At 45.8% G+C, this 21,933-nt stretch overlaps 1 protein-coding gene and 1 pseudogene across 4 annotated transcripts; both read left to right on the forward strand.

The window, feature by feature from the left end:
- Nucleotides 1-7,262: 7,262 nt before the first annotated feature.
- On the forward strand, nucleotides 7,263-7,991 carry LOC104656028 (annotated as a pseudogene).
- A 4,070-nt stretch (nucleotides 7,992-12,061) lies between these two features.
- On the forward strand, nucleotides 12,062-21,558 carry GSTM4 (glutathione S-transferase mu 4). 4 transcript variants are annotated; one of them, XM_030935091.1, is made up of 9 exons: nucleotides 12,068-12,412; nucleotides 12,730-12,805; nucleotides 13,238-13,302; nucleotides 13,621-13,702; nucleotides 13,799-13,899; nucleotides 14,846-14,941; nucleotides 15,032-15,142; nucleotides 17,910-18,023; nucleotides 20,701-21,558. In XM_030935091.1, exons 1-8 carry the CDS (start codon nucleotides 12,377-12,379, stop codon nucleotides 18,021-18,023), a joined length of 681 nt encoding a protein of 226 aa, XP_030790951.1. In that variant the 5' UTR covers nucleotides 12,068-12,376; the 3' UTR covers nucleotides 20,701-21,558. The 4 variants fall into 4 exon arrangements, with proteins under 4 accessions (XP_010353950.1, XP_010353956.1, XP_010353941.1 ...); XM_010355648.1 differs by lacking the exons at nucleotides 17,910-18,023; nucleotides 20,701-21,558 and adding an exon at nucleotides 17,201-17,743 and having other exon boundaries at nucleotides 12,062-12,412; XM_010355639.2 differs by lacking the exons at nucleotides 17,910-18,023; nucleotides 20,701-21,558 and adding an exon at nucleotides 17,201-17,743 and having other exon boundaries at nucleotides 12,066-12,412; nucleotides 14,846-15,142.
- The last annotated feature ends 375 nt before the right edge of the window (nucleotides 21,559-21,933 follow it).

Genomic DNA, 21,933 nt, shown 5'->3' on the forward strand with positions numbered 1-21,933 from the left:
TTTAAAGGGAACATAGCTTTTTTCTAAACACCACTGTCATAGTTAAATTGGTGATCAAGAAGTTATGTTCCTGAAGACACCCAGGAGCAGAGGCCAGGGAGAAGGATGTTCCAGGGTGCAGGGGAGACCTGGACTGCCACTTGCATTTAGGGATGACCTGCACTTTCAGACGAACTCTTTTCCACCTCTGCTGGTTTGAGGTGGAGTTGGGCCCCCTGTCTGAGTAGGGTGAGGTGGCTGGCAGAGAGCTGGATGCCCCTTCCAATGGCTGGCCAAAGGTAGCAGAGGTAGGATTGTTCTCCAAGGAATTAAGTAAAAGGCCCGCAGCCAAGTGTGAGATCAAATCTCAGAAAATATCAGTACTGGGCTGGGCATGGTGGGACTGTGCCCAGTCTTAGCTGGACAGTTTTTAAACTTTCTATTCTCTGGGGTTTTTTTTTTTTTTTTTTTTTTTTTTGAGAAAACAAGAAAAGATTGCTTATTCTAATTAAATATAATAATAAGAATAGATGGTTAATTGTACTGGACACACTAATGCAGAGAGATACAGGTATGTGTACAGAATAAGGTATGATTTTCTATTTATTTAGAAAAGTTACTACAGTTTAGTCAAAAGATACATTTAATATACACATATTTTATTCAATTATATTTTAAACCTATAGTTAAAAGCTTTAAAATAACTTTTGCTATTGAGTTGTGGGAGTTCTATATGTATTTTGGATGTTAGTTAACCTCTTCTCAGATATGTGGTTTGCAAATATTTTCTCTGATTCCATAGACTGCTTTTTCACTGTTGTTTCTTTTGCTGTGCAGGTTTTTAGTTTAATGTGATTCCATTTGTCTATTTTTGCTTTTGTTGCCTGTGCTTTTGGTATCATATACAAGAAATCATCGTTTAGACCAATGTCATGAAGACCTTCTCCTACGTTTTCTTCTAGGAGTCTTACAGGTTTAGGTGTTATATTTAAATCTTTAATCCGTTGTGAGCCCATTTTTGAGTATGGTGTAAGACAAGGGTCCACTTTTATTCTTTTGTATGTGGATATTCAGTTTTCCCAAAACCATTTGTTAAAGAGGCCATCATTTTCCCATTGTGTATTCTTGGCACCCTGTTGAAGATCAGTTGATTATATGCACATAGGTTATTTCTGGGCTCTCTGTTTTGTTCCATTGGTCTTTGTGTCTGTTTACATGACAGTACCATACTGTTTTAATTACTATAGCTTTGTAATATATTTTGAAATCAGGAAGTTGATGCCTCCAGCTTTGTTCTTCTTTCTCAAGATTGTGTTGGTTATTTGGGATCTTTTGTGGTTTCATATGAATTTTAGGATTTTTTTTTCCTATTTCTGTAAAAAAATAACATTAGAGGCTGGGTGAGGTGGCTCATGCCTGTAATCCCAGCACTTTGGGAGGCCCAGATGGGCAGATCACCTGAGGTCAGGAGTTTGAGACCAACCTGGCCAACAAGGTGAAACCCGTCTCTACTAAAAATACAAAAATTAGCCAGGCATGGTGGCGGGTGCCTATAATTCCAGCTACTCTGGAGGCTGAGGCAGGAGAATCGCTTGAACCCAGAAGGCAGAGGTTGCAGTGAGCCAAGATCGCGTCACTGCACTCCAGCCTGGGCAACAGAGCAAGACTCTGTCTCAAAAAAAAAAAAAAAGCCATTAGATTTTGATAGGGATCACATTGAATCTGTAGATCATTTAAAGCAGCATGAACATGAACATTTAAACAACATTATTAGATCTTTCAATCTATAAACATGGGATGTCTTTCCATCTACTTATGTCCTCTTTGATTTCCTTCATCAATATTATGTAGTTTTCTTTGATTTCTTTCATCAATGTTATGTACAAGTCTTTCCTCTCCTTGGTTGAGTTTATTCCTAACTATTTTATTCTTCTTGGTGCTACTGCAAATGGGATTGTTTTTTGTAATTTTCTTTTGGATACTTTGTTGTTAGTGTACCAAAACATAACTAACTTTTGTATGTTGATCTTGTATCCTGCAACTTTATGGAATTTGTGTATTCATTGTAACAGTTTTTTTTGTATGGAGTCTTTAGGGTTTTCTACATATAAGATTATGTCATCTGCAAACAGAGAAAGTGTTACTGAATCGTTTCCAATTTGTATGACTTTTAAATTTCTTTTCCTTGCCTAATTGCTCTGTTAGGACTTCCTATGTTGACTAGAAGTGGCAAGAGCAGGTATCCTTTGCTTTGTTCCTGACCTTACAGACAAAGCTTTCAGTTTTTCATTGTTGAGTATAATGTTAGCTGTGAGCTTGTCATATATGGTCTTTATTTTGTCAAGGCATATTCCTTTTATACCTAGTTTGTTGAGAGTTTTTACTATGAAAAGATGTTGAATTTTGTCAAATGCTTTTTCTGCATCTATTGAGATGATCATTTGATTTTTTTTTTTTTTTTTTTTTTGAGACGGACTCTCGTTCTGTCGCCCAGGTTGGAGTGCAGTGGCCGGATCTCAGCTCACTGCAAGCTCCGCCTCCCGGGTTTATGCCATTCTCCTGCCTCAGCCTCCGGAGTAGCTGGGACTACAGGCGCCCGCCACCTCGCCTGGCTAGTTTTTTGTATTTTTTAGTAGAGACGGGGTTTCACCGTGTTAGCCAGGATGGTCTCGATCTCCTGACCTCGTGATCCGCCCGTCTCAGCCTCCCAAAGTGCTGGGATTACAGGCTTGAGCCACCGCGCCCGGCCATTCAGTGAAATATTAATCAGTCTTAAAAAGAAGGAAATTCTGCAATATATAACACTACGGATGAACCTGGATGACATTATGCTAAGAGAAATTAGCTCATCACAGAAGAACAAATACTGCATGATTCCACTGACGTGGGGTATCCAAAATAGGCCAACTCATAGAAACAAAGTAGAATGACTGTTTTCAGGGGATTGGGAGAGGAGGAAATTAAAACCAATCCAACTGTCCATAGACAGTTTTTTTTTTTTTTTTTTTTTTTTTTTTTTGAGACAGAGTCTTGCTCTGTTGCCCAGGCTGGAGTGCAGTGGCACGATCTCGGCTCACTGCAAGCTCTGCCTCCCGGGTTCACACTATTCTCCTGCCTCAGCCTCCCTAGTAGCTGGGACTACAGGTGCCCGCCACCACACCCGGCTAATTTTTCATGTTTTTAGTAGAGACGGGGTTTCACTGTGTTAGCCAGGATCGTCTCAATCTCCTGACCTCATGATCCTCTTGCCTCGGCCTCCCAAAGTGCTGGGATTACAGGCGTGAGCCACTGCGCCCGGCCATAGACAGTTTTTGTTTTTTGAAACAAACTTAAAGCTTGAATCTCACCAGATCCAGATAATGACATAGCAGGCCTCTCAAAAGGTATCAAAGAACGGAAACTCAACAGATCACCACATCCAGACAATGAGATGCCAGGCCCCTCATTTGTCATAATTGCTTCCTTAGCCCTCCAGAATTCCTGTTTTCCCATATATAGTTACATTTTTTCTCTGCTATATAAACCCCTAATTTTAGCCAGTCAGGGACATGGATTTGAGACTGATCTCTCATCTCCTCTACTGCAGCAGTTAAAGCCTTCTTACTTGGCAGTAATCATCTCAGTTGTTGGCTATCTGTGCAGCAAACAGCAGGACTCAGACTGAATCCCTGGTGTTTCGGTAATGAAATGAAGAGTTGCTATTCAAGAGGTATAAAGTTTCAGTTATACAACATATTCTAGAGATCTGCTGTACAACACTGTGCTTACAGTTAACAATACTGTGTACCTGTGTACTTAAAAATTTGCTAAGAGAGTATGAGGCAGGGCCGGGCGCGGTGGCTCAAGCCTGTAATCCCAGCACTTTGGGAGGCCGAGACGGGCGGATCACGAGGTCAGGAGATCGAGACCATCCTGGCTAACACGGTGAAACCCCGTCTCTACTAAAAATACAAAAAACTAGCCGGGCGAGGTGGCGGGCGCCTGTAGTCCCAGCTACTCGGAGGCTGAGGCAGGAGAATGGCGTAAACCCGGGAGGCGGAGCTTGCAGTGAGCTGAGATCCGGCCACTGCACTCCAGCCTGGGCGACAGAGCGAGACTCCGTCTCAACAACAACAACAAAAAAAAAAAAAAAAAAAGAGAGAGTATGAGGCAGGAGAATAGGGGCTGGAGGCAGGGAACCTAAGGCTGATTCACACTGACTTCCTAGAACTAAATCGAAAAGAAAATCCCAACTTTCCATGCTGAAGTAACAAAAGGAGGAGAAGCTACTCCCTTTGCAAACCCCCTGCTATTGGGCTCTGCAGGTGGAAAATGGACAGTTCCTCTGATTGGTTGCAGAAAGCAACCAATCACATATTTGCATAGGAGTGTAACTTTGTAACTTCACTTCAGCCTCTGATTGTGGACCACTATTCATTTGCATGAGGTGAACACCAAGTGGCCAATGGGAAACTTCTAGGAGGTATTTGGACCCCAGAAGATTCTGAATCCGAGCTCTTGAGCCCCTATGCTTGGCCTGCTCCCACCCTGTGGAGTGTACTTTCATTTTCAATAAATCTCTGCTTTTGTTGCTTCATTCTCTCCTTGCTTTGTTCTGTCCAGTTCTTTGTTCAAAATGCCAAGAACCCACTATTCACAATAGCAAAGACTTGGAACCAACTCAAATGTCCATCAACGATAGACTGGATCAAGACAATGTGGCACATATACACCATGGAATACTATGCAGCCATAAAAAAGGATGAGTTCATGTCCTTTGCAGGGACATGGATGAAGCTGGAAGCCATCATTCTGAGCAAACTATCGCAAGGATAGAAAACCAAACACCGCATGTTCTCACTCATAGGTGGGAATTGAACAATGAGAACACTTGGTCACAGGGTGGGGAACATCACACACCAGGGCCTGTCATGGAGTAGGGGGTTGGAGGAGGGATAGCATTAGGAGATATACCTAATGTAAATGACGAGTTAATGGGCACAGCACACCAACATGGCACATGCATACATATGTAACAAACCTGCATGTTGTGCACATGTGCCCTAGAACTTAAAGTATAACAACAACAAAAAAACAAAATGCCAAGAACCTGAACGCCCTCCACCGCTAAAAAGCAGATCTCATTTTAAGTGTTTTTATTACAACTTAAAAAAAGTTTTGGCCGGGCGCGGTGGCTCAAGCCTGTAATCCCAGCACTTTGGGAGGCCGAGACGGGCGGATCACGAGGTCAGGAGTTCGAGACCATCCTGGCTAACATGGTGAAACCCCGTCTCTACTAAAAATACAAAAATCTAGCCGGGCGAGGTGGCGGGAGCCTGTAGTCCCAGCTACTCAGGAGGCTGAGGCAGGAGAATGGCATAAACCCGGGAGGCGGAGCTTGCAGTGAGCTGAGATCCGGCCACTGCACCCCAGCCTGGGCGACAGAGCAAGACTCCGTCTCAACAACAACAACAACAAAAAAAAAAAAAAAAAAAAAAAGTTTTAATTTGTTACCTATTTGTATATTTATATATCTGTGTATGCCTAAATGCATACAAATAAAGGAATATTAATAGAGCCTTTATTATAATCTATTAGAAAATTATGTACTAAAGGAGTAAAATTAGGATTTGGCTCTGTCATGTGAAATGACTCAGTTGTCTTACAACCAGATTACTAGAGGCTCTTTTTTTCACCAAATTATTCTGTTAACTCTCAGTGTTTCTCACATGCTCTTAAAACATCTTGTTGAAAATTCCCTTGGATAGCCCTGATCTGATTTTATTTGTTCGTATTTTAAAATGCTATCACAAACCTAAATTCACCCTTAAAGTAGAGACCACTCCAGAAAGTAAATCAGCTGCAATGACTGAAATAATTGCCCTCATCTGGGTCTGCTGGCTGGTAAAGTGTAAAAGAGTAAGCATATACACTAATGGCAGATGCACTTTTAGGGAGTCTGTGAATTGGGAATGCTTTGGAAATGAAGAGTGTTCTTTCTTTCTTTTTTTTTTTTTTTTTTTGAGACAGAGTCTCGCTCTGTCACCCAGGCTGGAGTGCAGTGGCCAGAACTCAGCTCACTGCAAGCTCTGCCTCCCGGGTTTACGCCATTCTCCTGCCTCAGCCTCTCGAGTAGCTGGGACTACAGGCGCCTGCGACCTCACCCGGCTAGTTTTTTGTATTTTTTAGTAGAGACGGGGTTTCACCAGGTTAGCCAGGATGGTCTTGATCTCCTGACCTTGTGATCCGCCCGTCTCGGCCTCCCAAAGTGCTGGGATTACAGGCTTGAGCCACGGCGCCTGGCCAAAATGAAGAGTTTTCTAACCTCCACAAAAACCTGCAAAAATTGGATGACGGATGAAAAATAAAACTTTCAGTTGCTTTGCTGTTACCTGAGGAAATAGCTGTAATAAAAGTAGACCACCATTCAATGCACAAAGGCCCAGAATTTCTAGTAATACTTTAGCGGACCACCATGCTAACCCAAGTAGCATCACCAAGATCAATGCTCCTGAAAATCACACAGAAAAGAGGGGTCTTAGAGGATTCAAAGAGGCCATTTTTAACTGTCAGAGACAAACCTCTGATTCCAAAAAGTAGAAAAGTGAACAAATCTGGAAGTGGGAAAAGTTTGGGTGTTCATGGCCAAAGAGATTATTTAATGCTCTCAGGATAGCTGACACATAATGCCAAATAATTTAAAGTGGAATTTCAGAAAAATGCTTTGTGACATTACTCATAATAGCAGGGATAAACTGGCAACAATACTAAACCAACATTGGTGGGGGTAATTTTAGAGGTATTCCTAAGGATATTGTAAAAACTTGTCCTACTGCCAGCAATGTGATCCTAGTAAATGCAAAGGTGGGATATGAATAAGAACTAAAATCTCGAGGGCCCTTCAGACCTCCAATCACTTTATACGAATGCCTCCTGCAATGCACTATAAATATGTTCTGATTATTATTATTATTATTATTATTTTATCTTTCAAGATGGATGATTAAAGCTTTTCCTTGCTGGAGAGTTATGGCTGTTATAACTGTGGCAAAAATTTCTGCTTGATTTAGTTTTCCAACCTGGAAATTTCCACTTATTTATCTAATAACGACAACGACACTCATTTTACTGGTATTGTTACTAAGGAACTCTGTAAAGTTTGCCTTTTACCCCAAAATTTTACTGTCCTTATCATCCATGGTCCTCAGGAAAAACAGAGAGAACTAATGAAATTTGGCAGCTAAGATGAACAAACCTCCCTTAAACTCCAGTGGTCTAAAATCTTCTCTTTTCTGGCTGGAACCATGGAGGGTGTCAAAGAGAAGAAGAAGAAGGTTCCTGCTGTGCCAGAAAACCTTCAGAAAAAGAAAACAAATTTCACAGAACTGAAGATCAAGCGCCTGAGAAATAAGTTTGCCCAAAAGATGCTTCAAAAGACAAGGAGGAAGCGTATCTGTGAAAAAGCGAATAGGCAGATGTATAGAACTGAAATTCAACTAGCGAGGGGGGCAAGAAAAGCTGGCAACTTCTATGTGCCTGCAGAACCCACATTGGTGTTTGTCATCAGCATCAGAGGTATCAATGGTGTTAGCCCAAAGGTCCGAAAGGTGTTTCAGCTTTTTCGCCTTCATCAAATCTTCAGTGGAACCTTTGTGAAGCTCAACAAGGCTTCAGTTAACATGCTGAGGATTGTAGAACCATATATTGCATGGGGATACCCCAATCTGAAGTCAGTAAATGAGCTAATCTACAAGCGTGGTTATGGCAAAATCAATAAGAAGTGAATTGCTTTGACAGACAATGCTTTGATTGCTCGATCTCTTGGTAAATATGGCATTATCTGCATGAAGGATCTGATTCATGAGATCTATACTGTTGGAAAACTCTGCAAAGAAACAAATAACTTCCTGTGGCCCTTCAAATTATCTTCTCCACGAGGTAGAATGAAGGAAAAGACCACCCATTTTGTAGAAGGTGGAGATCCTGGCAACAGGGAGGACCAGATCAACAGGCTTATTAGAAGAATGAACTAAGGTGTCTTCCATGATTATTTTTCTAAGCTGGTCAGTTAATAAACAGTACCTGCTCTCAAATTGAAAAATAAAAATAAAATAAAATCTTACCTCTAGCTTCAGTGTGTATAAGATCAACCCCTTCTGGGACCAACAGGTTACCTCGTTATGAATTAATACAAGGCCAAGCTGTGTGGTGGTTCGCGTTGGTAGTCTTAGCTACTCAGGAGGCTGAGGTGGGAGACTGCTTGACGCCAAGAGTTTGAGGCTGTACTGCACTATGATTGCACCTGTGAATAGCTACTGCACTCCGGCCTGGGCAATATAGCAACACCCTGTCTCTAAAAAAAAAGAAAAAGAAAAATGGTCCGTTCATGTATTTGAAAATTTCACTACTAATCTTTGATTTGGTCCTATTACAATGATGATGAAATATGATTAAGAATTGCAAGGGCATCATAGAATATCTTCCACTTTATCATCAACAGATATGATCTGCATTTCCAAACCACTCACCTATGATTCACAACAAGAGATTTAGTGTTCTGGAAAAGACCTGAGATAAACTACGTTTGATCCTCGAAGAAATGGACCTTATCAGATACTGTTAACAACTGACGCAGCAGTAATACTCCAAAGTATGGATCCTTAGGTTAACTATTTCCTAGCTCAAAAGACATACAATATTTCCTCCTGACTCTGGGACACCCATTCCACTGGAAATCTTTTTTTTTTTTTTGAGATGGAGTCTCGCTCTGTCTCCCAGGCTGGAGTGCAGTGGCTCGATCTTGGCTCACTGCAAGCTCCGCCTCCCGGGTTCATGCCATTCTCCTGCCTCAACCTCCTGAGTAGCTGGGACTACAGGCGCCCGCCACCACGCCCGGCTAATTTTTTGTATTTTTTAGTAGAGACGGTGTTTCACCATGTTAGCCAGGATGGTCTTGATCTCCTGACCTTGTGATCCGCCCGCCTCGGCCTCCCAAAGTGCTGGAATTACAGGCTTGAGCCACCGCGCCCGGCCTCCACTGGAAATCTTCAACTGAGATTCTTAGGTATGCTGCAGAAGATGCTGACTTCAGAGGTGGATAGCTTCTGCCCAGCACTCTGGATAAGGATTAACATTCTGACCCAATATCCTTTCCTGGCTATTATTCTACTTTGAAGCCATCTAAAATATTAATGTTAGCTTCCTTATTTTTATCCTATTACTTCTTCTTTTTTTTTTTTTTTTTAGAGCCAGGGTCTCACTCTGTTGCTCAGGCTGGAGTACAGTGGAACAATCATAGCTCACCGCAACCTCAGACTCCTGGGCTCTAGTGATCCTCCCACCTCAGTTTCCCAAGTACCTGGTATGATGAGCACAAGCCACTGTACCTGGCCCTCATCCTATTACTTCTGACCTCTTATGTTCTCGATCTACCACTTAATAGAAAACAAAATTTTCTTATACTTTTTTTTTCCAGACCATTGCTGCCACTCTGAATCTAACAACTCTGCTGACAAAAATTTCATAGCTGTCCTTTTAAAAACTTCACAAGGCAACCTCCCTTTAACTGGCTCCTTATGGTAATTATGTTTCACTCACATCATTAATCCCAACCTTCAGTCTTGCAACAATTGCACTTGGACTTCATGCCAACAAATTGCTTCTGCTGAGGCCGTTACAAGGCCAATCAATCAGGACTAGTATTGGGTTTATTCTGGCTACCATGGTTGTTTGCTTTCTTCAGAGACATCTGCGCATGAGTTGCAGAAACTATTTAATTCTACTCAAGGAATCTGTCCATCTTGAGGAACACAAAAGTGACTCATTCCTATTGTAATAAATGATACTTAATACCAGTGTAATCAGTGCTCCACTAAAATCTTATTTCTTACATGACATCAGGCTCATTCTGTCCACTGCACAGTAACTTACCCTGTGATTCCAATGAATTGTTACAGACTGCAAGATATTTAAAACTACCATCCCACCAGGAAATCATGTTTTCTTAAAAAAGATATCCAGAAGTGGCCAGGCGCAGTGGCTCACACCTGTAATCCCAGCACTTTGGGAGGCCGAGGGGGGCAGATCACCTGAGGTTGGAGTTCGAGACCAGCCTGACCAACATGGAGAAACCTTGTCTCTACTAAAAATACAAAATTAGCTGGGCATGGTGGTGTGTGCCTGTAATCTCAGCTACTTGGGAGGCTGAGGCAGGAGAACTGCTTGAACACGGGAGGTGGAGGTTGTGGTGAGCCGAGATCGCGCCATGGCACTCCAGCCTGGGCAACAAGAGTGAAACTCCCATCTCAAAAAATAAATAAATAAATAAATAACCAAAAGCTTCTAAAATGAGGAAAGCACAGGTAATCTGGTAGACCATCCAGGAAGGATAACTGATTTCTCTCATACAGGATGCAATTCCTATAGTAGGAATAAAACAAGATATATGCAGCAAAATTTGACAGAACTGAAGGGAGAAATAGACAGTTCTACATTAACAATGGGAGGCTTTAAAACCCCTCTTTCAATTATGGAAAGGCTGAGATAGAACGTAAGTAAGGAAATGCAGAATGTGAACACACAATGAACTGGTTAGATCTCACAGACATGCAGAAAATGAACTGACAACAGCGTGCACATTCTTCCCCAGGGTACCACTTCTGCCTCCCCATCCCCACTGCTCCCGATCCCTGTCCACAGACCCACTTCCCACACTGGTGTGATCCTCGTGGCCACTGTGGCCCTTACTTTGGAGATCCTGCTGTTCCAGTCCTTCCCGCCTTCCGCAGAGCTGTACTCCTCCTTCTGAAGAAGCCACCTGGGGCCTGGGCCCCGTCTTCCTGGCTCCTCAGAGTCCTTGCAACAGCAGGCACTGCTTCTCTCTCCTGCACTCAACCCCTCTCCCACTCCACTGACTCTCAGTGTGCAAAAACACTAAGAAGTGTCCCGTATTTTCAAAATATCTCCCCTGTAGTTCCCACCTGCCTTCTAGTCTTAGGTGGCCAAAGTACAATATCTTTGAAGGATTGTTTTATTCCCAGTGCCTGGAATATGGTAAGATCTCAACAACTGTTATTTCAATAAAGGAATGACCAAATGGGTGAATACTAATGTAACAATATCAGTTCTGTTTCTGTCATAATTATTATTCTCATGAGTGTTAGCTTTCTTAAAAAATCACTTTCACAATTGGACCTAGACATTTTATCTTTCCCAGCTCAAGATGGATAAACGCAGAATGACAGGCTACGCACCGTGGCTCATGCCTGTAATCCCAGCACGTTGGGAGGCAGAGGCGGGTGGATCACTTGAGACCAGGAGTTCAAGACCTGTCTGGTCAACAGGGTGAAACCCCATCTCTACAGAAAATACAAAGAAGTTAGCAGGGCGTCCTGGCGCTCACCTGTAATCCCAGCTGCTCGGGAGGCTGACGCAGGAGAATCACTTGAGCCTGGGAGGCAGAGGTTGCAATGAGCCGAGATCGCACTACTGCACTCCAGCCTGGGCAACAGAGTGAGTCTCCGTTTCAAAAAAAAAAAGACTCAGAATGACAAATTCTTAATGTCTTAATGTATAATGAGAAGTATAACTATTCAGAAGTCCAAGCACTTGTGTGTGCATGCTGCTATCGCCTTGCTGTAGGCAAACCTACATGGGAATCCACCTTGACACACAGGCCACTTCCTGAGGCTGGACCCAGTCTCAGAGCTGGGGAACTGGCCCAGCGCAAAAGGGTCGGGAGCATCTGGAACAGAGACTGCGCTCTACCAGCTTCAGTGACATGGCCTCCATCCACGCTCCCCAAGTCAGCAGAGAGAGCACACCATCAGACTTCTAAGACTTAGTTGCCAAGAAGTGTTGAATTAAACTCTCTGAGACCTCTCTCTGGTCTGACTCTGGCAGCCTCAGTCTCCCAGAGCCTGTGGAAACTCGGCAACCGAGAGGCGGAAGGCTGGACGACGTCCGGAGGAGGAACCTGGGAAAGAACTTTTCTCTTAGGCTCTGGCTTGACTCTCACGGGCGCAGCCAAGTCCCTGGGGACCCAGCAGAGGTCTGAAGCGCGGCGGGGCGGGGCGGGGCGGGGCGCCCCGGGGCGTGGCTACGGAAGCTGGCGAGGTCGAGCCCCGCCTAGGGCCTCCTGACGTTGCTCCCTGAACACTCGGAGGTAGCGGTGGATCTTACTCCTTCCAGCCAGTGAGGCTCCAGCAATCTTCTCCGTGCCTCCCCCCGCGCCTGTTGTTTGGAAGTGACGACCTTGAAGATCGGCCGGTTGGAAGTGACGACCTTGAAGATCGGCGGGCGCAGCAGGGCCGAGGGGGCGGGCCTGGCGCTAGGTCCCGCCCCTGCACACTAGGAACCCCAGAGGAGGTCGCAAGTGCCCAGCTGAGGCCTGTCTGCAGAATCCACACCAACCAGCATCATGTCCATGACACTGGGGTACTGGGACATCCGCGGGGTTAGTGAGGGTCCGCTGCACGGTGGGACCGGGCGCGTGGGCGGGGAAGTGCGGAGCGGCTGGGGACCGGCTCTAGGGACGGTTCCTCTTTAGGGCTGTCTCTCACAGGAGGGCCTGTGCATGCCTCTGTGTGTGTGTGTGTGTGTGCGCCCCAGGGGTGGGGGTGGGGTGCAGTGCAGTGCAGTGTAGACTGGGGGAAGAAGAAGGGCAGGTGCGTAGGTGCGTGCAGTGTAGACTGGGGGCTCGCCTGGTGCAGAGAAATTCACCAAGTCAGGGACCCGCGATCTCTGACCCGAGCTGCGGGCCATCTCTCCCAGCTGGCCCACGCCATCCGCCTGCTCCTGGAATACACAGACTCAAGCTATGAGGAAAAGAAGTACACAATGGGGGACGGTAATGGGCACCCTCGTGTCTGGGCCCTGCCCACTCACGCTGAGTTGGCACCAAGCAACCCATGGTGGTCACCTGTGGCTGACTCTGCAGGCCTCCCCTGCTGGAGCTGCAGGCTGTCCCTTCCCTGAGCCCCGGTGAGGGAGCCCTCTGGCCTTGCAAGGCAGAATGCTGGGACGGGATGCTGGGCCCCCTGTCTGGGTAATTGGGATGGGTGTCCCTCAGGGCTTGCCTAAACCCTGGAAGCCTTAGTCGTGTGAGGTCCAGAGCCCTCACCGGGATTCTTTCTCTCTGAACCCTGGGATGTGGGACTGAGTGGTCAGATTCTAGATCCACCTGTCTCAGGGGTCTTGCCACTGGCTCCTTGGGAGGGTCCCGGGGAAGGAGGGCTGGGCTCAGGGGAGGTTTGTTTTCACTTCATCTTCCCCACCACAGCTCCTGACTATGACAGAAGCCAGTGGCTGAATGAAAAATTCAAGCTGGGCCTGGACTTTCCCAATGTAGGTGCAGGGGAAGGGGCGGTTTTGGGGGAAAGTGCAAAGTGTCTCTGACTGCATCTCCTCTCCCCAGCTTAGAGGGGTTAGGATCAGGAGTCTTCTGCCCAATTCCTGTCACTCCTGGCTGTCTACACAGCCCTTCCATGATGTTCTGTGTCCAAGCTCATTCATTCATGTGACAGTATTTCTATCTCAGGCCTGCCATGAGCAGGCACAGTGAGTGCCCGGTCTCCTCTCTTCTCATAAGTTCTTGCTTATGGGAAGGGGATGCTGGGGAGCCTGGTGGCCCAACTGAGCTTCCCTGGTTTCCCATTCATCCAGCTGCCCTACTTGATTGATGGGACTCACAAGATCACCCAGAGCAACGCCATCCTGCGCTACATTGCCCGCAAGCACAACCTGTGTGAGTGTGGTTTGTTGCAGGGTGTGGGGGAAGTGGCCTCCTCCTTGGCTGGATTGGGGTGCGATGCTCAGAGTGAGTGTGTTTTGTGGGTGGCAGGTGGGGAGACAGAAGAGGAGAAGATTCGTGTGGACATTTTGGAGAACCAGGCTATGGACGTCTCCAATCAGCTGGCCAGAGTCTGCTACAGCCCTGATTTTGTGAGTACCTCCCTGGTCTGGGCCAGAAGCCAGGCTTCTTGTATTCCCATCTACTCTGGTCCTATTCACAATTTGAACTCCTCACTGCTATTGGTTCTCTGAGGGTTCCCTGTACTGTAGCAGAGTGACTGACATATCATTAAACTCTATAAATTAAAAACTTGAAATCAGTCCCCACCAATCATAGGAAGTACGTACATCCCAAGCTAGAAATTCAGTTCCTAGACAATAAAGTCATGCATTCAGAATTCCCTTCACCTCTGACCCCTGACCTCTGCCACAGGTCATCTAACCCAGCTGGTTCACTCCATCTGCCTGTTTGGGAAATACGCAGACTCACACTATGGGGTAAAGAAGTACGTAGTGGAGAAGTAATAGCACCCTCCTCTGTGGAATTCCGTGCTATTCCTTTCCTAGTGCTTCTCCTTGACACGCCCAGGGATGAATGCATTTTCCTAATAGGCAGCTCAGTGGCGGCCAGAGGGCCTTTGTTCCTCTGTCTCCTTCCACTCAGCCGCTCAAAATCTCATCTCTCCAGAAACTACTCAATGTCCATTGTATTATTCTGCCACTCCACTAGGAGGAACTTTCAACTTCTTTGAGCTCCTTAAGTTCTTTGTATCCTTGATTCTGCTCATGTCTGGGTCCAGAGCCTGCCAGGTGCTCAGGTGCTCCTGGGCTGACCCAGAGGAGTGTGGTTGGGAGGTCAGTGGGGACAGATTCAGGGATAGTGTTGCATTCCTCTCTGCCTTCCCATCGCCACAAAAGCCTCCAGCTACCCATTTGGAGTCTAATAAATGCTGGTATGTCCAACTGAAGCCAGTTCCAGCTGTGGGGAAGATGGCTGCTTGCTCGTGGCCGGCTGGGGCCATACACAGAACTAGGGAGGCTGCATCTGTGCAGGGAGCTTGTGTCTGACGGTGGTGACAGCTGTTTTCTGCCTCAGGAGAAACTGAAGCCAGAATACTTGGAGGGACTTCCTACAATGATGCAGCACTTCTCACAGTTCCTGGGGAAGAGGCCATGGTTTGTTGGAGACAAGGTAATGGGGGCATGTGATGGGGACACTAGAGATTTGTCATACATCCTATGTTACGGAGATTCCAGCCCACACATTCTTGGCCTTCTGCAGATCACCTTTGTAGATTTCCTCGCCTATGATGTCCTTGACCTCCACTGTATATTTGAGCCGAAGTGCTTGGACGCCTTCCCAAACCTGAAGGACTTCATCTCCCGATTTGAGGTGATGCCCCCATCCTCCTTTCTCTTTGATGCCCCTTGTTCCGTTACCTCCTTTGAGATGCTTTCCCAGTCCTGGAGCTACACAAAGAATAACTTGCATTTATTGAGTGCTGGCTTTATGCCAGGATCCGTGCCTAGCACATTATACCTATTGTGTGGAATTTGAACATTACAACATTCCTACAGGGTGACAGAATTATCTTGCTCATTTTAGAGATAAGGAAACTGAGAATGAGACGGTCAGGCCTTTGCTCAGGGTCCCAGAGCCAGTGGAGGCTGTGCTGGGCTCCCTGTGAGCCTCTGGATCTATGGGCGGCAGTCAGGGCTCTCCCTTTTATGACAAAAGAAAAAATCCTCAGGCCTCATCCAGCCTGGGTTTCACAACCCAGGACACTTTGGAAGAGGCAGAGAACTTTAGGAGCATGGATGCAGCTGGCAATAGTAGGACTGACACACGGTGTCATTGATGTTGAGTACGAAATCCACAGGCAGTATTCATAGCTACCCCCAAAAGCTATGCACGATCGGACCCCCATGTGGAAAATCCTGAGAGCCAGAGCTGTGGCTGGAGCTGGATTAGGCTATATATGTGGGTGCCCCTGTTGAAGGAGTATGTGTTGAAGAGCTCTGTGCTGGGGCACTCTCCTTCTTTATCTTCCTTCCTCTCTTTTTTCCCTCCAATGTTCCAAGTGTTCCCCCTGTGAGATGAGTAGCACACTGATTTTACTCCTATTCACCGACCTTCTCCTCTGCATGAGGCAGGGTGTGAGGCAGAGTGGGAGATGCATAGATGACCGCCCCATCCTGGAAATGAGTGCAGTGAGAGGCCTGCAGTGCAGGCAGAGCAGCCTGTGAGGTGTGTGTGGCACCACCTGGGTAACGGGCCCAGGGCCTGCCCCCACTCATGGGGAACCATCTCACCCGTGCTGAACTTGTTTGAGAGCAGCAAATCCTACTTTAGTACAAATTTGGGAATTTGAGGCACTAGTCCAACAAGTTTTTCAGCCTAGAATTTGTTTTCCTTTCCCACTCCCCATCAAGAGATCTGGTTACTCAGCTAGTTCCCATCAGCTCTGGCTCTGGTCCTGGCTGAGTGGCCTTGGGGTTATGTAAGAGGTGGTGGGAGGGGAGGAGAGCTGAGGGCTGCAGCATAGGGTCCGCCTGGGCGTGGCCCTTTGGGAATAGGCAGCCCTGGCTCTGTCTGAATCCTTAGAAATTACACGGCCATTTGATCCTGGGAAGATTGTGCAGAGCACACCTGAGTGTCATACAGCCTGGTCTGTGGTAGTGGGGTTGGAGATGAGGTGGGTTAGGGCACAGTGGTATTTAGCTCAGGTACCAGGTGGGGAGGTTTAGACTTTCTGCTTTACAAGGAATGATTAGAGCCTGGTCTGACCTTTCTTTTGCCAGCCCAACGCACCTTGTCCACTTTCATCCAGGTTTTGCTGGCTCCTTGGGTGAGATCTGGGCCCTCTTCCAGGCTGCACGGACATTTTCAGATGTCCCCTCTGTGTGTGCAAACCTAGGCAAGCCAGGAACCTCCCCATGAAACAGGAGAATGTTGTGCAGTCAGAGAGCAAGAGGACCTCCTGAGGGATTTGGGGGAGGATGGGAATTTGGCAGAAAGATGCCAGAACTGGAGAGAGACAGAACCAGGCTACATTGCAGCTCTGTCCCCCTTACTAGCTATTTGAGTGTGAGGTAGTTGCTGAACTTCTGTTTCCCACATGAGAAATGGTGATAATAGATTCAGCCTTGCAGAATAGTCAAGTGGATTTTCGAAGCTTATGTTGTAATTTCTCTTGGATATAGACCACCCAGCACAGTGTAGAATCTTCATAAGTGGTAGCTGTTATTATGGTATGACATTATTTCAAGGAAATTGGAAGAGTTAACTCTGCAGATCTGGGGACCCTAAGAGGCTGTGTGATGCCTCAGCACTGGAGCCCATGTGGAAAGGCTGTGGCCAGGGCCCTGACCTGCTGTGTCTGCAGTGGGGTTACCCCAGCCCTCATGGGCAGCTGACCTTGAGCTCTGGCCTTATTTTCCCCCATCTCAGGGCTTGGAGAAGATCTCTGCCTACATGAAGTCCAGCCGCTTCCTCCCAAAACCTCTGTACACAAGGGTGGCTGTCTGGGGCAACAAGTAATGCCTTGAAGGCCAGGAGGTGGGAGTGAGGAGCCCATACTCAGCCTGCTGCCCAGGCTGTGGAGTGCAGCTGGACTGTGCATCCCAGCACCTGGCTCCTCGTCCTTTTCTCCTGTTTATTCCCATCTTTACCCCCAAGACTTTATTGGGCTTCCTCACTTCCCCTAAACCCCTGTCCCATGCAGGCGCTTTAAAGCCTTAGCTACCCACTTTCCTTCATGAACATCCCCCTCCCAACATTACCCTTCCCTGCACTAAAGCCAGCCTGACCTTCCTTCCTGTTAGTGGTTGTGTCTGCTTTGAGGGGCCTGCCTGGCCCCTCGCCTGTGGAGCTCAGCCCCGAGCTGTCCCCGTGCTGCATGAAAGAGCAGCATTGACTGGTTTACAGGCCCTGCTCCTGTAGCATGGCCCCTGCCTTAGGCCTACCTGATCAAAATAAAGCCTCAACCACATTTGCTATATATAGTCTTGTCTTATTTGCTCCTGGCTGCCCAGACCGTGTCTGTCACTGCTCCTTCCGAGGGACTGGCTAGTGACCCTGGCAGTAGCTGGGTTCATAGAAATTATGATGGGCTTAGTAAGGTGTTTCTAACACTTTTTTGTTTGTTTGTTTGAAACAGGGTCTCCTGCTTTCCAAGGTGAAGGGCACTGGTGGGATCATAGCTTACTGCAGCATCCAGTCCTGGGCTCAAGCAATCCTCCCACTTCAGCCTCCCAAATGGCTGAGACTATAGGTGTGCCACCATACTTGGCCATATTTAAAAAATTTTTGTAGAGATGGTGTCTCTTTATGTTTCCCAGGTTGGTCTGGAACTCCTGAGCTCAAGCAATCCTCTTACCTTGGCATCCCAAAATGCTAGGATTGCAGGTGTGAGCCACCACGCCTGGCCCTGTTTCCAACTTCTTGATCCCTTTTCTGATCGCATTACAGCAGGAAGCCACATAAAGTGCTCTATAGAAAGGATGCCTCTTTCTGGGCCTAGATCTTCATTTATTTATATTCAGTATTATTCAGTGCTTTCCATGGTTAGGCAGAGCTAGTCTCAGTGAGTAAGTCTTAGATGCCCAGAGGTGGTGGAATTCCCATCACAGAGAACAAGGATCCTTCTGTCTTCCACACTGTCTGACTCCATCACAGCTCTTAGATCTCTAGGACCCAAGCTCTACCGTGAGCTGCTCCACCGGAAGGTTCTCCCAGCTCAGCAGTTCCCAAGCTGTGTTACCACGAATAGTTGTTAATTTTTTGGGTCAGGAATTCAGGTAATGCTCAGCAGGGAGAACTTACTACAAATCAACAAAGGTCTCTTCTCCAAAAACTGTAGATCCAAAAATACAACCCATTAAAAGATGACTGAAAACTTGAACAGGCATTTCCCAAAAATGAATATCCAAATGGCCAATAAGCTCATGTGAAGAAGCTCAACATCATTAGACAACAGAAAGTTAAAAACCCGTAGGTCCTACTGTATCCCCACTAGAATGGCTGACATTGAAAGGACTGACAATTGTTGGTGATTTATGGAGTAACTGGAACTGTCATGCCTTGCTGGTGGGAGAGCCACTTTGGAATACTGGCAGTGTCAACTAGAGCTAAACATACATCTCCCCAGGACCCAGAAGTCCTACCCTACAGGAATGAGTCCTAATGGATTCCAAGAGCCAGGGATAATGATGCCAAAAGCAACTTTATTTTAAATAGCCAATAACTGAAAACCATCCAAATTCCCTGAATAGAAGAATGAGCAAATGAACTGTGGTTTATGAACATAATTCCATCATTCGTATAATGGAATACTTACTCCGCTATAACGAAAGTAAACGTGCTAACGCTATGTGCAAAAACATGGATGGGCCTCACAGGCGTGTTGAGTAAAAGGATCCAGACAGGAGAAAGGACACACGATCTCATTCCACTTACATGAAAATCAGGAGAGGGAAATGAGTCCATGGTATCACAGGTCAGGTGATTGGTGACCCTGGTGAGAACTGGAAGGTTGCCTATTGAAGGCGCCTGGTGGAGTGCTGTAAGTTTTCTCTCTTTATCTGGGAGGTGATTCCAGAAGAGTATACAAGTGGAAAAGCCCACAGGGTAGCACACTTAAGGCCTGTGCACTGTATGTATATGACACTTCAGTGAAAAGCATGCACATATGTCTTACATTATTTGTGTGCTTGTGTTTGTTTGCTTTCCTGCATAAGATGTCAATGTCATGAGGGCATGTGTTTTTGTCTCTTCTTGTTCACTGATGTTACAGGTGTTTGCATATCACTTAGGACAGTCCCTGAGCATAGTAGCTTCTCACTAAATAGTTATAAACAAATTATACGCTCATCATAGTGTGTCACTTCAAATTCTCTTAGGTTTGTATTCATGCCTACTTCTTTGGATAGGTGAGATTGATGTGCATACACATTCTTAGGTTCTACAGTTTTTTCCTCTTTAACATTTTACTTAAGAATCTGTACATGTTGGCAGTCTATATGCATGCCTATTTCTAACATTTAATGACTCTCACTACTTCCTGTGGATAAATTATAGTTTGCCTAGTCATTCTTACCCTATTGGGCATGTGGATTTTTCTGATTTATTTCTTTTTATAACAGGGTGATCATGTTTAAACTAATTCCTTCTCTGGTTTTTGGTTACTTTATTTGAGTTGGTCCCCCAAGGCAATTACTACAAGGCAAAGGTGAGGATGGTGTTACGGTATTATCGTAGATAAATTGATTGCTCTCCAGAGAGAATAACTTTTTTTTTTTTTTTTTTTTGGATATGGAGTCTCGCTCTGTCACCCAGGCTGGAGTGCAGTGGCGTGATGTCAGCTTACTGCAACCTCTGCCTCCTGGGTTCCAGCAATTCTTCTGCCTCTGCCTCCTGAGTAGCTGGGATTACAGGTGCGCACCACCACGCCCAGCTAATTTTTGTATTTTTAGTAGAGATGGGGTTTCACCATATTGGCCAGGCTGGTCTCAAACTCCTGACCTCAGGTGATCTGCCTGCCTTGGCCTCCCAAAGTGCTAGGATTACAGGCGTGAGCCACCGTGCCCGGCCCAGAGAGAATAACTTAATTCATGGTGCCATCTGCAAGGCACATGGATCTTTCTGCACTACCTTAGGTACTTGAGGGATCGCAGTTTCATCTTATGATATTTTTAAAGATTTATAAGAATACCTTCAAGTTTTCTACCTTCACCTTTTTTGTTTATTGTGTGTGCATGTTTCTGCCAATGAATCACAGTCTACCTGTCCTTGAATCTACCTGTCCTTGAATCTCCTGTATAAAACTCTCTGTTTACCCATTCTCTACCTGTGGCTTAGTCAATTCCTGGAGAAAGGTTAAAGAATGATCTTGTGGCAGTCAAGGCTTTTCTCCAATAGGCACAATGTAATTAATTGTGATTCTGTTCTAGGTTTCCTGTGGCATAATGTGATGGTTAATTTTCTGCATCAGCTTGACTGAGCTAAGGGATGCTCACATGGCTGGTAAAATTATTGTATTTGTGAGGGTATTTCCAGAAGAGATTCACCTTTGAATGAGAAGACTGAGCAAAGATTTCCTTCAGCAATGAAGGGGGGCATCCACTAAACTGTCAGGGCCCAGAGAGAAGAAAAAGACAGAGGAAGGGTGAATTTGATCTTTCTGACTGGGACATCCATCTCCGCCTATCCTGGGACATCCACACTCCTGGTTCTCTGGCCTTCAGACTTCATCAGGGACTAATAGCATTGCCTCCCACCCCTACCTTTGTTCTGAGGCCTTTAGACTCTGAATGATAACACTGGCTTTCCCGCTTCTCTATCCTGCAGTCAGCAGATCGTGGGACTTCTCCAGTCCAAAACTGTGTGAGCCAATTCCCATAACAGATAGACACATTTATAAATAAACACACACTTTTCCTACAGGCTTATCTTAGTGGTGTCACTTCAAATTTTGAAGAACCCTTACTGGTACACATAGCAAACAACAACAACAAATAAGCAACAACAAAAAAAACACAAGTGGGTCACCATCATCAATGAGTAAATTTTAAAAAATCAAACAAGATAAAACGCTACAGCATATCTATTACCTGTGGGCTTCTTCTATATGGAAAGCACTGTCTGAGATGCCTTGCAGTAAACTCCAAGGAGATTTTGAGGGAAGGTATCCTCTTATCTCCTGGTAAATTTTCCTGTTGATCATTATTTTAAAGGCTCCAAAGATCAAAACATCTGCTTGCACAATTTGCCGATTCATTTTGGGTGAGGGTCTCTGGCCGGCTTGGAAGGGTGGGTGAACAGTGGGAAGGGGGCTGCCTCTGTGGTGACTGGCATCACTCATATCTATGTCTGTGGCAGTCATCAGGTGCTTATTATATATTCAACTTTTGGCCACCCCTATGGGGGTGTTAAATGCAGGGAGAGTCCAGTCAGGTCATTGCAAATTGGCAGTGACTTTTGAGACATTTCTATGCACGATAGGTAGATACCTTCTTTTTAAATTTGACTTTTTTTTTACTTTTTTTTTTTTTTTTTGAGACAGGGTCTCACTCTGTCACCCAGGCTGCAGTGCAGTGGTATGATCACGGCTCATTGCAGCCTCGACTTCTCAGGCTCCAGTGATCCTCCCGCCTCAGCTTCTCAAGTAGCTGGGACCACAGGCA

The sequence above is a fragment of the Rhinopithecus roxellana genome, chromosome 8 (genome assembly GCF_007565055.1).
Source record: "Rhinopithecus roxellana isolate Shanxi Qingling chromosome 8, ASM756505v1, whole genome shotgun sequence".
Taxonomy (NCBI): domain Eukaryota; kingdom Metazoa; phylum Chordata; class Mammalia; order Primates; family Cercopithecidae; genus Rhinopithecus; species Rhinopithecus roxellana.

Excerpts from the sequence above, each read along its gene's own strand:
- GSTM4 (XM_010355639.2), top strand. The coding sequence starts at position 12,377 with ATGTCCATGACACTGGGGTACTGGGACATCCGCGGG. Across the intron at positions 12,413-12,729 it reads GGTACTGGGACATCCGCGGG|CTGGCCCACGCCATCCGCCT; the intron begins GTTAGTGAGGGT and ends CATCTCTCCCAG. Across the intron at positions 13,303-13,620 it reads TGGGCCTGGACTTTCCCAAT|CTGCCCTACTTGATTGATGG; the intron begins GTAGGTGCAGGG and ends CCATTCATCCAG.